Genomic DNA, 15,417 nt, shown 5'->3' with positions numbered 1-15,417 from the left:
AATGATGGATACTCTGGGAGACATTAATAAATATACTGGAGTTTCTAAAATTGAAATTAATTAGGTCTACAAAAAGACTGAATTGAATCTTAATGATTTATTGTTAGAAGGAATGACTGATATTGAGACATATCATTACTTAAATATGGATAAGCCTAGGGTACCTACAATATTTGCCATACCAAAAGTTCATAAGAATATGTAACACCTGCCTTTGCGACCTATTGTGTCAGCAAGCGGGTCCAAGACTTGCACCTTGGCTAAATATGTTGATTCCAAATTGAAAAAGATCTGGTTGGGGAAATTCGCATTCTCAAGGATTCCTGGGACTTCTTAAGAATGGTTAAACTTGCATTATTTCATGAGGGGATTATATCTGTTATGATAGATGTGGTGGACTTATTTTCAGTTATGCCCCAAATGGTTAGAGGAAGCACTTTCCCAAAGGAGTGAATTCATCCAAAATGAATTTCGGACTTGTCTTGATTTAATGGAAATGGTTTTGAAAAATAATTTTATTTTGAAGGCGATTTTTTTCAGCAAGTTAGTGGTGTTGCTATGGGGTCCTGTTTTGCCCCAACATATTCAAATATTATTATTTCTATTTGGGAATAGAAATATTTATTTAATTCACCATTTGCCCAATGCTGAGGGCTGTATAAATGTTTTTTAGATAATGTTTGAATTTTTTGGAGAGGAAAAATTGAGAGATTTTATGAGATACAGTAATATTATGGTAAACTCTCAGTTAACAGGCACTGATGAGGATTGGTAGATGCCGGATAACTCTAGTTTCTGGTTGCTTGAAACTTACTATTAAAATAGGCCTGACTAATACTGTACCAATGCTGCTTGTTTGGTTTGACTTGTTCTCAGGTTGGGGAGAGACAGAATTTATTCTTGTCTTCCTTTTTAAAACTCTAAAAACGTAACATATGTCTCTGCGGGGGGGGGGGGCAGAAAATGCAACACATGAAAATTATACTGTATTTCTTTGATTTTTTTTTTTTTTTTTTGCTGTTTGCTTGAGAGTGTCAGTTGCTCGAGTTGCAGTTTACTGTACAACAGAACTTTTTAAAATTTTCCTATGAAGTAAGACACACCTCCTCCCCACATCACTACTCAAATATGGATCACCTAAGTCATTTTCAGAGCTTTATCCCACTACACCAATGGAGCTGGCATCCACCATGGTCATTCTTTTCATGCACACTTCACAGTCAAGTTCCACAACTCTATTCAGACAGCCTCCAGTTTTTTCACAACTTCCTCCATGTTTAGTCTCAACACTTTTTTTCACTTCTCTAACCACAGGTCATAAAGCATTAAGGGCACCCCTCTGAGACCCTCTTATTCTTCACAGTTCTCACATTCCATTATTTACTCCCATTTATTTCATTATCAGCTGACTGACACTACCTTCCCCAATACTATAGACCAAAAAGCTCCTTGACGTTTTCTTACAATATTTAGAAGTTAACATATGATAAAATGGACCAACTAAAGGAGGTAACCATCTCAACTACCACTCTGCATGCATATGTTTTTTTTTTTTTTACTTTATTTGAATATGTCTAAAAAAGACATCACTGGGGTATCTGCCCTCTCAGAGGCAGAGATGAAGTTAATCAGGTGTAAAGGACTCTGGCTAGCATTATTCTTCACACTTCAGGCTGACAGGCACTGAATAGTTTGCCTACAGCTTCATGCACATCTTTAGCTACTGACTGAATGCCAATAGTTTTCTTGACATTATAATGCCATATCAAGTGATGGTAGAATTAATAAGCAGATGTGTTTCTCCTATGTTAACTATGATATTTGAGAATCCCAACATGTACAAGGACAAGAGCTTTCTTAGATAGTTCATTCCCATGAGAGTGTCATAATAATCCTTTTACCCTAGCTGAGGTGTCACAAAATATGGCACTAAGCAGTTGGGCAATGTCAACAAGTCATCAAAAAGTCCAGACAGGTAAGCAACTAAGGAATCCTCAATTACTAGAAAGTTTTTGGGGTTGCCAGGTTGCAGTGTTGCCTTAGGGCTTTGCAATCTGGATTGGCTGAATGTTAAACCCATGTTTTTTGTTGTTCTACAGTCTCTCCCTGCCATAATATTGTGACTCTATACATTTGACTTACTGTGGTTAGTGGGATATCCATATAATATGACATTTGACTTACTAAGGTTAGATACCTGTATGACATTCTGGTTTTGCTGCTATTGTGGCGTCTTAAGGTACAGGTGAAGCTTATGTGAGTGCAACCTTCGTAATCTCTGCCTATGCTGTTTGCTCATGTTACTTGTATCTACTTTTTGTTATAAAACAAGGCAGTGATTGAAAAAAAGATCCCATTCACCAATTTGTGCAAACAAGTAAATTAACAGTTTATTGGGATGACAGTATAAGGCAAGCCATATATGGGAAGCAGCAATGTAACTAACATAATCTGTTAATGCTATTACACACAATTCCAGAGGTTGTATTTAAGTTCTGCAAAATGACAGGAAACTGCTGGTAATGAATACCATGACTGTAATACAGTTCAATGAGTGGGCCAGACAATGCATCATGTCATGATATAAACCTTTCCCTATACGCACTGTAAGGGACTCACTATGGTCAGAAACTGGAAAATGTAATCATATTTTGGTTTTCTATGGAGTATTGATGCCCCTACATAATTCTAAATTGTACTGATGTCCCTTCATAATTCTAAATTGTTTACCATTGTTTTATGAGACTTTATTTCCCTAGATGGTCCAGTGGTGGCTACCATAATGACAAAATGTTGTTGCTCAGTTAAGGATTCTTCCTACAAAAAGCTACTGTTGCCCCCCACCACCACCACCACCGATAAAAAAAAGTTTATTATCCTTTCTTTCAGGCTGTTTATTCTACTAACTTATACCATTGACCTGTGTTGACATGTGTTCTCTGCCATCTAATAAATATTTCTGGGCTATTTTATTTAACTGCTGGTACTCCTCCCCATTTGCTCATGCTGCCAACCACAGGTGCCTGAATTGCTCACTAAACTATGAAAGTTTACACTAAAAGCTAGCTTGTCACTGTATGGCAGTAGTTTATGTACAGTCTTGACAAGCAAAGATTTGATGAATGGCTCCAAATGGGATGGAAATGAGACAGAATTACAAACACCTAATTGAGTAGAATCTTCCTGGTCAAATGCCTGGAATGTAATGAGCAGTAAGATGTAAAAGCCACTAAAAACAAATTTCTAAAGAAGGTAATGCAAGATGCTATGCAAACCTAACACTGTGCACCACAGAGCTAGAAAACACAGAAATGCAACACTGAGAAAAGCAGCTAAGTTGTGCTACGTTCTATATGTGATAATTAAAATACAGTAAAATAAGGAGAGACTGTGCTGAATATGTAGCTTGATTTTAAATACTGATTGAAAAATGGAAATTCTATAAAATTACAATGTCTCCATTCCTGTACCAGTATGCATAATTCCCATTGCACTTGATGACATTGAACTACAGGTGTGTTTTTTCCCTATGCCTTTCTGTACATAATGATGAACAGGTTGTTAATAAGGTTATTTATCAGTAAAACAAAACAGGAGAGTAATACATACCTTCAGGCAGTTTTCCTGCAGAATGCAGAGACCTGTTAAACAAGCAAATTAATTACACTGAGCTGTGAAATAATAATATGTATGACGGTGACAACTACCAAAAAGGTTCTATGCAGTCTGAACATTTGCTTATTGTCTGGTAAATTGGAATTGGAAAAATGGAAATTCTATAAAATTACAATGTCTCCATTCCTATACCAGTATGCATAATTCCCATTGCACTTGATGACATTGAACTACAGGTGTGTTTTTTCCCTATGCCTTTCTGTACACTTTGGCTAACAAAGTTTGCAGATGACTGCAAACTAGGAGCCATAATCGAAACACCTAACGATGTGGACAAACTACAAAAGGGCCTCACTGAGACAGATACCTGGTGTCAAAGCCATGGCCTGAAGCTCAATGCCAAAAAGTGTATTGTCATCCCCTTTGGTAAAAACTCTGTACCCATGAACTACCACATAGCTGGTAGTCTACTTAATGCCGAAAATGTGATGAGAGACCTTGGGACACAGGTGGACAGTAGTCTCTCCTTTGATAATCACATTGCCACGGTGGTCAGGAAATCCTTCTAAGTGGCTCATCTCATCACAAAAGGATTCTCATCCAGAAAAAAAGAGGTCATTGTTCCCCTCTACTCATCACTCATTAGACCCATTATAGAGTACAACGCCCCTTTTGGTATGTACCTCACAAGACATCTACAACTGGAAAGACCACAGAAATACCTCACAAAGAGGATTACTGGCCTCAAACAGATGCCCTATGCAGATCATCTCAAAAAACTACAACTTTACTCCATCGCATATCGCCTACTCAAGGGCGATCTTTGCCTAACATACAAAGCTATGTCAAACCCAGAGCTGTTGGACACGCTCCACTTAAAGAAATCCCATTCCCTCCAAGCTACACACTCTAGGGACCTAAACCTTGTTACCACAATAAACAGAACATGCTGGAGGGATAGATTCCTGTCCCAGAGACTTCCCATACTCTGGAACAGACTACCTATCTATGTCAAACAGAGCTCCTCATTAGCACTCTTCAAGAAAAATCTTGATGATTGGATGGGAAATGGGAAATTCACCCAGGGGATCACTTCCGCGGCTCTGCTCGACAGGGGCACAGGAAAATAATTTTCTTGGGTGGCGAAAGCCAGGGTACACTTTTTGGTTAGGCTTGTATGGGCCCTAGGGCCGATAGCCTAGTACCTACCTATGAACCTATGAAATGCAGTGTTGAGATGACCCAGTAGGATCTACTTCAGCAACAGCCTAGATAAACAGTACACAGAGCAAAGAAATGGCAAGATTTCAGAAGTAAGGAACAGGAGTACAGGTAATACAGGTAACATACGTAAACATTACTAGGCACTGGTATAAAACAGTCACATAACAGACTTCATAGTAATTTAGGCTAATGCAAACTCAGTGAATGAAATAATTTCAATATCAGTATAATGCAGGCAATCATTGCTAAGTACTGACAGAGTCTTCTTCTTCTTTCATCTTTTCCTGGTTAGGGGTCGCCACCTGTCCACTCATGATTGGCAGTGGAGTTTTACAGTGTCGAGTTGCCAGCCTGGCACCCAACCTTCCACAGAAGGCACACACACACTCATGCCTAGGGCCAATGTAGAGTGTCCAATCCACCTACAGCATGTTTCTGGGATGTGGGAGGAAACCCATGCGACCACAGGGAGGGCATGCAGACTCCGCACAGAAGGCACCCCAGCTGAGGATTGAACCGGAGAACCTCTTGCTGTGAGGCGGCAACGCTAACCGCTGCACCACCGTGGCCGCCTTTCTACGTACTGACAGAGTAATACAATTAAAAATACGAGGTAAGCAAGTAACATAAAATAAGCATTCAGTTCAACAGTGTGGCATAAGAAAACAATGTCTTGTATATGACCTGGCAAAGGAGAGCTAAACATACAGTGATGTGAAGTCAAGACCTGGTAAAGGCAATTAATATGTTTCGACAACATAATTTAGAAACTGGGACAAAAACTAATGGAGACTGTGAAATGGTTATCAAGTGACAGATTATGACAGAATATCTAATGTGAAGTATTCGGGATGGGTAAATGTGATTTATAAAGGGATGCCATGTAATTAGGCACAGAAGTGCCAGTTCAACTGGCATAGAAGGATTAAGTCCTGACTAATACCCAGGTGATTCATGTTAATTAAAGGCTTGGGCACTTGCTGGTGCTGGCACAAAGGAGGAGAGGAAAGATGAGGCTTAGTCTGCTTCCTTCTTTTGGGTGGGGGAGGGATGGGTAGAGAATGCCAAACCGTGCATGCCCTGCCTCTGTAGATTAATTCCCAGTGGAGACTGGGGCTCACAAAAAATAGGCAGTCTACAAACAGGCAGGGCCAACTGATTACACTACACAAGCCTAGTGCAAGACAAACCTTTGGAAGTAATTGGGCATCCACAGGGGGATGCTGGGGCTTAGTGCAAAATCCAGACTTCCAAGCTGAAGATGGCAGCTCTCATTTCATGTATGTATGACTCTCAACTCAGGGAATGAATATGCCAAGGGGCTGCCACCCAGGGAATGAAGAGATTCATAGAGAGGCCAAGAGGACAGGAATCGATAAGTCACCAGTGTGGAACCAGAAGAAAAAAAGTAGAGATGTGAAAGGGAGGACGAGGGGAAAATGGAGCTATTTATTTATTTATTTTTTGTAATGTAGGGACAGGGAAGCAGGAGGCTCTAACTCTGATGACCTGTATAAAGTTAGCACTAAATTCAGCAATAGATTCACTGCTACTGCTGCTTGTTAGAAGACTATTCCAAAACGTATGGTAGAATACAGAGAATGTGTGCCTCTGTACAGAATAACAGCATTATCACACTAACACCTGAGAAAATCTGAGTTACGTTTTATTTTGTATTATCTATGGTAGTCCAATTAAATGAATCACAACAGATTCATAGGTGGTTGCCAGGCTACCTGGTTTTACAAATCTTTGATCACTGGTAACAACAGAATTGTAATTTTACATGTCATAACAAAGTAATATGCAAACTGCAGTAAAGGCTTCTATCCTGCACCCATACAAAAGGCAAGGTAATTTTCATAATGAGTAAAAATTCTGGAAGGTCTTTGTGAGCTTTTCCAGAGCTTTCCCTATCAAACAGAAGTAGAAATGAACAAGTAAAACTAGCCGTTATGGTGCCTAAACCCCATACTTCAGTACAGTACACTATCCTCTCACATATATTCAAAGCTCTAGATTCCTTGTCAGGTAGTAAAGTGTCAATATACTGTTGTCTCTGGAACCTATACTGGATCAAAGGATCACACAGGGATCAGCCCTATGACACTTAGCAAGCCTCTGAAATTACTCACATGGGTGCTAGTAAAGCTCTTCCACCTTTTTGGGTCTGAAAGGGCACAGGCAGGCTGCAGCACTGATGGCACCCTTGATGACTGGCTCCAAGGGATCTATAGCCCATGGCTCATCTGGCTTCTTCCCCAGAAACTTTGTCAGGCACTTTGGAGTGGGGGGGGATAGAGACTCAAAACCAGTGCAAGCTGTTACTTGTAAGCCTGAAAGCCTCTCCAAAGGAAGAACATTATGGTGGAGAGAAAGACAGGAGGAGGGGGTGATTATCATTTTCCATCTCAGACAGAGTGGCCTTTGGATCCCATGACTTGTCATATCAGCTATAGTGTGGAAGAATGCCACCATCCTCCACTACCCACAGAAGCAATCTTGCTTATAGTACTGTGAAAAGGCTATTCTGTGAGTGAGAGGCACTAGGCATCACGGGACTAGAAAGTGACTTTCAAATGTTTAGCATCCATGGGTGGTTGTTGCTGTGCAAGATACCTGGCTGAACTCCCCAGTATGCTATCCTGCACAGATTTTCAAGAGCTCATAAACATCTACTTGATGTGTACCTTTTTAGGTTACGGTCCAAGGATAAACAAGATGAACTCTCCTCATCCAGGATATACTAAACAGGAAAGGATTGGAGAACTGCCACAGAAGGGTAGTCCTCTGTCCAAAGTATCACCATCCCATGATTGGTACCTCAATGAACCAACTTTAGGTATCAAGATAGTCAACAAGAGATTACATCTGCCCATCTGGAGTAGAACAGTGCAAGAATCCTGTAATGCAACCATTCAAGGTGAAAGCTGTGAATCTACCCTCACAATCCCTTCAGATAAGGTGGAGTGAGTGTTCTTGTTAACCTTAAGTAAGCTTGCTACCTCTGGGCACTTACAGAGAGACAGAGTGATTAATAATGGACTTGTCTCATACCTCTCAAATGTACAAATATTTGCCTCATATTTTGACCTGTTTCTCACAAAATAGTTGTTTTTCTGGCAAATCTTTTGTGGACTGAAGTTAATAAATAAAAGACATCTATGTTTCAGACTTCAAGTCTGTCAGTAAATGCATGGTAATGCAAACCCTGTTATTTTATCAACTTTCTAGGTTTGTAAGAGGAATACTTAAAATCTGTACCTGATTTTGGGCAGCTGTCCCTCCATTACTGTTGACTTTGTCCAGAGTTTTTGTGCTAAGAGGTATGACTTACTTCAAAATGGGTCAGGCATTGACCTGTACTCTGAAAGTTTGACCTTGTGGTAAAGAACTAACATGTTAGGGGTCTGCAACCTTCGATTGCAATGAAGCCACAAGAAAACAGATGTCCTTCAAGGATGCATCTGCAGTCATCACATATGGGTTGTCCTGCCTCAGGCAGCCCTTCGGTCGGCCGGATTCCAAAGTCTGAGTCCGGCGTCGGCTGATGTTGCTCCTTCCCCGACGTCACAACGCCTGGGGTATAAAAGCGTCAGCCGACGCCATGTTCCCCAGTCTTTCTTGCCGCGTGGTGCCCGAAGCAGAAGCAGTTCGCAAGTGCCGGTCGGCCAGCTCCTGTAATTTCGCTATCCGAAGACTTCAAAAGCTAAGTACCCCGTTGGGGACTCTTTCTTGCCTCAGCCAATGTCAGAAAAAGTTAATAATTGTTTAACTTGTGGGAAACAAATACCTCATAAGGATTTCCACTCTTATTGTCTTCCTTGCTTAGGCCCAGACCACGACGTCTCGGCCTGCTCTGCCTGCGCTTCTTTCAACCGACGCACTCTTAGACGTCGGTCGGAGTTCGCAGAAGAGTTTTTTGGGGATAGTTTTGCCTACAAAATGCCGTCGGAAACCCCAACATCGCATCTAATTAAGAAACGGAAAGACAAGGACCGACACACGCGGCCCGCAGTTTCGGCTGAAACCGCGGCTAGGCCTACCGCGAGTGTCTCGGTTTCGGCTGATACAGAGTCCTTGGACCTTCCGAACCCTGAAATAATACAACCGACAGCCTCGGTCCTGGAGGCTCCTACCGAGTCGGTTACAGAATTGCCTTCCGAAACTGGTGTATTAGAATCTTCCGACACCATACCTTTAGATAAAGCTACACCAGCACGTGGTGCAGCCAGGCCTCCTGCATCCATGTCTATTAAGGCCTTCACCAGGGCTAAAGCTGCAAAACACACTAAAACCATGCCTCCCAGAGTTATTCCTCAGGGACCTTCTTCTAGTTCACAGATTTTAACTTTGGCAGAGGACCTGATCTCCTTAATTAGGGGCTCTCAGCCTCATCCGGACAGGGGCTCCCAACCCCCTCTAGACAAAAGGCCCAGGATGGATCCCCCTGATCCCCTTTCCTCAGAGGAGGCCTCTGTTGGCTCGGATCACTCAGACTACCAGGAGGAGGCTTACTCGGCCTACGAGGATTCGGATGCAGAGGAATCTATTCCCACAGCCTCCCTTCCTGAAGAGCTTTCCTTTGGGGAGACCCTTCACACTATGAGAGAGCATTTCAAATGGCAGGGCCAGGAATATTCTGATTCCAGGAAAAGACTAAGAACTTTTCTTCATTTACCTCAGCATAGACCTTTGGCTATTCCTCCTGTTTTAAATGTGATTGATGATGTATATTCTGACTCTAGTATGACCCCTGACACTCTGCCTCCGGCTCCTGTTAAGCCTGATAGGTATTACAGGGTCCTGGACGCACATAATTTTCTTTATAAGGCCCACTCTGCTGACCCTGAAACTATTTCACAGGGCCCTAAAGGGGTTGCAGCATTTTCTACTAAGAACCCACTCCCCTCTGCAAAGGAGTCCAGGGCATTGGAGAGATGGGGTAAAAAAGTGTATACTTCTGCCACTCTTGCTATGAGGGCATTAAATTGTCAATTTCACATGATACAGTATCAAGAGTATTTGTTAGAAGAAATGCATAAGAAATTGTCTTCTTCTGAACCCCTTGACCGTAAATCCCTTCAGGATCTGGTACATAATTCCCAGCAGGTTAGCAACCATTTCTTGCAGTGTGGTTATGATGCAATGGAAGCTTCATGTAGGTCAGCAATGCCAGGTGTTGTCATACGCAGGCATGCTTGGCTGAAGGAACAATCTCTGCCAGAACATGTTAAAGCTAAGCTTTTGGATGCTCCACTGGAATAACAAAAGTTATTTGGTTCCACTGCTCAAGATGTTCTAAAGAAATTTGAGGAAAAGGCAAAATCTGTACAAACAGTTAAAGATTTTCTTCAAGTCCAACCACCTAGATTTAGCAGAAACTGGCCTTCCAAGAATTGGTCCTTTCCGGGCACAGAAAGATTTCAAAGGGGCAGAAACAGGAGTGCCAGAGGTAGAGGCCAAGCTAGGGGCTCCTACAGAGGCCGTCAATGGCAACCTCCAATCCAGACAGGCAGTTCAGGATCTGCAACTGCTGCACAAGGACAAACTCAATGACTCTGCTTTGACTCCGCCAACCAGGGCTCAATTAGAAGCACCTTTGGGCGGAAAGCTTTCTTTATTCTCAAGAAATTGGCACAACATTACAAGAGACAAATGGACACTCCAAATAATAGACAATGGATACAGGTTCCATTTCCACACATTGCCAAAAAGAAAAGGCATACCAGGCCTGCCACCAAAAACAAAGGACAGAGGCTTTGAAACAAATCTCAAACTTACTTCAAATGAAAGCCATAGAAAGCGTTCCTATTTCAGAACAAGGCCAAGGATTTTACTCCAGACTATTCCTTGTTCCAAGAAAAGAGCATCAATGGAGACCTATTCTCGACTTGTCCGTACTGAATACTTATCTCATTGTGCCAAAATTCAAAATGCTGACTCTACAGCAACTCCTTCCCATGCTGGGCAAGGGGTCTTGGCTGGTTACTTTAGACCTCAAGGAGGCATACCTGCATGTCCCTATCAGACAAAGTTGCAGAAGATACGTCAGATTTCTTGCAGGGTCAGAGCATTATCAATTCTCAGCATTGCCCTTTGGCTTATCTACTGCGCCCAGAGTATTCACGAAATGCCTGGCATCAGGAACAGCACACTGCAGACTCCAGGGGATTCAAATCTACCCATATCTGGATGACTGCCTTATACAAGCGGACAACCAACAAACTCTGATAAAGGACTTAAATTATGCCATCAATCTTCTACAGGCCTTGGGATATACAGTCAACATGCACAAATCAAGACTTGTTCCATCCCAAAGAATAACCTTTCTGGATGCGGATCTAGATACAACCACCCAAATGGCTTATCTCACAGAAGAAAAACAAAGTCAACTACCGGATTACTTCAAGAATCTGACAAGACAAACTCAGCTGACTGCAAGGAAAATCCTGCAGGCCTTGGGTTACATGGCATCCTGTATTCTTTTGATTCCACAAGCAAGGCTACATATGAAAAAGCTACAGTGGTACCTAAGGAGTTTATGGACTCAGCACAGTCACAGTTTGGAAACTTTAATCCCACTCATCCCATGCCTTCACAAGGAATTTCTGTGGTGGGCTCAGGCCAGCCAGTCCAATAGAGGGCTGCCCTTCACAAAGCCAAAAACCTCCCAAACTATTACAACAGACGCTTCAGACCTAGATTGGGGAGCACACATGGAGGGCAGAGCTATCCAAGGACAGTGGTCACGAAAGGAGCTGCACATGCACATAAATCAAAAAGAAATGCTAGCAGTGATACATACAATCAAGGCCTTCAAACTCTTTCTGCATCAAGGCCATCTACTAATAAGGACAGACAACACCACAGTTATGTGGTACATAAACAAGCAAGGAGGTACCCATTCTTACCCTCTGTGCAGGCTGGCAATGAATCTATGGGACCTTTCCTTGAAACTCAATATACAGCTACAAGCTCAGTTTGTGCCAGGGAAGGACAATATACTGGCGGACAGCTTAAGCAGAAATATCATGGATGCACACGAATGGATGCTGCACCCAGACATTTTCCAACAGATAACACAATTTTGGGGGAGCCCGGACATAGATTTATTTGCATCCCCCCACAATCATCAACTAATGAAATTCTGCTCAAGGACATACCACCCACAAGCGTGGAAAGTGGACGCTCTCTCTTTCAGCTGGAGAAATCTAACAGTGTATGCATTCCCTCCTATTCCATTAATGACCAAGGTGTTACTGAAGATCAGGGCAGAGCAGCCAAAAGTGATCCTGATAGCTCTGGACTGGCGAAGACAGCACTGGTACCCACTGCTAAGGAGCTTGTCACGTACGAAGCCATGGCCCCTACCTCTATGGCCACTTCTACTGACACAGCACAGCTACAAAACTCTACATTCCAACCTGAAAACATTGCAACTAACAGCCTGGAGAATACCTTGACTCCTCTTCAGGATAAGCTATCCCAGAGAGTAAAGAATATCATTCTGGAAGCTCGCCGCCCTTCCACAAAGAAGGCATATTCAGCAAAATGGAAAAGATTTCTCATCTGGAACACCACAAAGGGCCTAGATGCGACAAAGATGAGCATGGCACATATCCTGGAATATTTGGCAGAAATGTTCCACAATGGACTCTCTTACTCATCTATTAAGATTCATGCTTCAGCAATTTCAGCAGAGTACAATACTGATCCTCCTGTCTTTTCTCATCCTCTCCTAAGACAGTTTCTAAGGGGAATCAAAAACATCAAACCTCCTAGGAAACCTCCTCTACCTGCTTGGGACCTTAACTACGTGTTGGAAAAACTAACACTGCCTCCATTTGAGCCAGTAGCATCTGCAGAACTACAGTACCTCTCATGGAAGACTGCTTTCCTTCTGGCAATAACTTCAGCAAGAAGAGTTTCGGAATTGCAGGCCCTGATGGCAGTTCAGCCCTTTATTATTTTCCATCAGGATAGAGTTTCATTAAGAACTAATCCTACTTTTATGCCAAAGGTGGTATCCAGGGTTTCACTGAATCAAGCTATTCACTTGCCTACCTTCTTCCCAAATCCACAAAACAAAGGGAAGAAACTGCTGCACACCCTGGACATTCACAGACAGCTGCGCTACTACTTGGACAGAACTAAAGGATTCAGAAAAACTGACCAGCTGCTGGTAGCATACGCTGCTGGTACTCAAGGAAAAGCAATTCCCAAACAGACAATTTCAAAATGGATAAGGAATTGCATCCGCTTTTGTTACTCATTTCATGGAAAGACTGTACCAGCTAACATTAGACCTCATTCTACGAGAGCCACAGCCACCTCCACAGCCTTTTTAAGAGGGGTGGCTACAAAAGACATTTTAGAAGCTGCCACATGGAGCTCCGTGCATACATTTGCCAAGCATTACAATTTACCTTTATATTCCAGATCCAGAGCAGGCTTTGCTTCGGCTGTCCTGCAGGGTATCTTAGCTACACCTTCCCTTTCCTAGTACCTCCACCCCCAGATTGGCTATGGTATTCTACCCATATGTGATGACTGCAGATGCATCCTTGAAGGACATAGTACAGTTTTGTACCTACCATAAATGTAGATGTCCGATAGGTATGCATCTGCAGTCAGGTTTACCCTCCCTCCTTCCCCTCTGTGGTACACCTAGGGTGCTTACCTCTCTATTAGCTAACTGGGGGATCTATTATGGTGTATTTGTTTATACATATATATATATATATATATATATATATATATATATATATATATTTTTTTTTTTGCAAATGTTTACTTTGGAATCCGGCCGACCGAAGGGCTGCCTAAGGCAGGACAACCCATATGTGATGACTGCAGATGCATACCTATCGGACATCTACATTTATGGTAGGTACAAAACTGTACTTTCCAACAATAGTCAGTCACTTGAAGGCCATCACTCTAGCCAAGTTTAACATCGTCAAAAAAAGCATTTTATTGAAAGCAAGTTACGACATGGAGATGGTATTTACTGCTTTCTCACTTTATACAATTTACAGCACTATTAAGCACCGTACTTATGTTTTAGAACACTAAATAAATGCTGTATGCAGCTGAGTGCTGTAGCTCTTGGATAAGCATTCTAAAACAGAACTTACCACTTTCATACAAGAGCTGCACAGACAGACCGCAACTGCATGTATCTTCAATAAACAGAATTTCTTCTGTGCAGTTAACCTGGCATTTCAGACTTCTGTAATGCAGCTCTATCTAAAACCAGGCAATATGTTGAAAAAATACTATTTTAACTATGCATTTCTAAATACAAGGTATACCTAGCAATTAAACATAAAATGTCACCACTCACTTATAGAATCATATTACAATGCAATGACTGGGATGGAGGTGAATGACTACAATATACAAAATAACAAACTGATTTTTAAGAAATAAGCCTTTACTGTTGCACAATGAGCAATTGCTACTTTAACCTTGTTCATAGTCAATTCATGTACTTCATAGAAGACAACAGTATGTCATGTACAGGAGGGCTGTTGCCCCCTGTTATAAAATACAATGTATTAGACTTCAGCAGGTGGTTAAAGCGGGGATGGAGCTCTTTTTGCATGCAGCACAGACATCACTATCCGAATGTGGAACTACTGAATTTGCACTGAAAGACTGATCACGATTTTCATATTATTTTACCATTTATTTCTATTCAGCTGTACTGCCCATCAATCACAAGCAATGTCAGTCATCACAAATATTCCTAAAGCTGCAGAGACTTCAGTGTGGGGCACAACCCTTCTGAAACGTCCAAGGATACAGCAAGCACTGTTGCATAAAAATAAAATTACACCTCTTTCAGGGAAGGCGAGTGTGAACCAGATGCCCAAGATGACTGCCTACACTGTTCCACTCTGTGTGGTTACTACCAGCATGCCTTTTCTTTCTGCTAGCAAACAATTCTGCAGGCAAGAGAGTCCTCTGAGAAGAAAAAGAAAGGGAGATGCCCACAGTTATTCTTTACAGTGCTTCTGTGATTCACTGCTCTTTCTTTGACACAGTGCATCAAAATTAAAATATACAGCAAGTTTCATGTGACCGTGGTGGTGCTGCGGTTAGCGGTGCCGCCTCACAGCAAGAGGTTCTCCGGTTCGATCCTCGGCTGGGGTGCCTTCTCTGCGAAGTCTGCATATCCACCCTGTGGTCGTGTGGGTTTCCTCCGGGTGCTCCGGTTTCCTCCCACATCCCAAAGACATGCTGTAGGTGGATTGGACACTCTAAATTGGCCCTAGGTGTGAGTGAGTGCATGTGTGTGCCTTCTGTGGAAGGTTGGGTGCCAGGCTGCCAACTTGACACCGTAAAACTCCAAAGTCAAGGCAACCAGCAAGACCGTTTTCCAGATGCAATGCTTGAGGGAAGCGGATGCTGCTAGTTCAAATGGGGGCATAATCAATTTCTCTAATACAAAGCTGAGGTCAGGAATGAGGGATGGGGTTTCCTGGGAGGTCTAATGTGGAGGACCCCTTTAAGGGACTGCTTCACCTTGAACATGGAGGAGATATGGGCAGACATGCAGATATGGGTGAC

General features: G+C 42.3%; 1 protein-coding gene across 1 annotated transcript in view; it reads right to left on the bottom strand.

Annotated features, from left to right (window-relative positions):
- The window catches only part of PIGL (phosphatidylinositol glycan anchor biosynthesis class L), an 879,462-nt gene that overhangs the window by 168,816 nt on the left and 695,229 nt on the right, over nucleotides 1–15,417 (bottom strand). Inside the window, exon 5 of the mRNA XM_044054521.1 lies at nucleotides 3,610–3,641. Within this exon, the coding sequence (XP_043910456.1) occupies nucleotides 3,610–3,641 (32 nt within the window). The remainder of the gene's footprint in view (nucleotides 1–3,609; nucleotides 3,642–15,417) is intronic.

The sequence above is a fragment of the Protopterus annectens genome, chromosome 13.part0, assembly GCF_019279795.1.
Source record: "Protopterus annectens isolate FY-2018-M chromosome 13.part0, PAN1.0, whole genome shotgun sequence".
Classification (NCBI taxonomy): domain Eukaryota; kingdom Metazoa; phylum Chordata; order Ceratodontiformes; family Protopteridae; genus Protopterus; species Protopterus annectens.
This window is presented reverse-complemented; position numbering and strand designations above follow the sequence as displayed.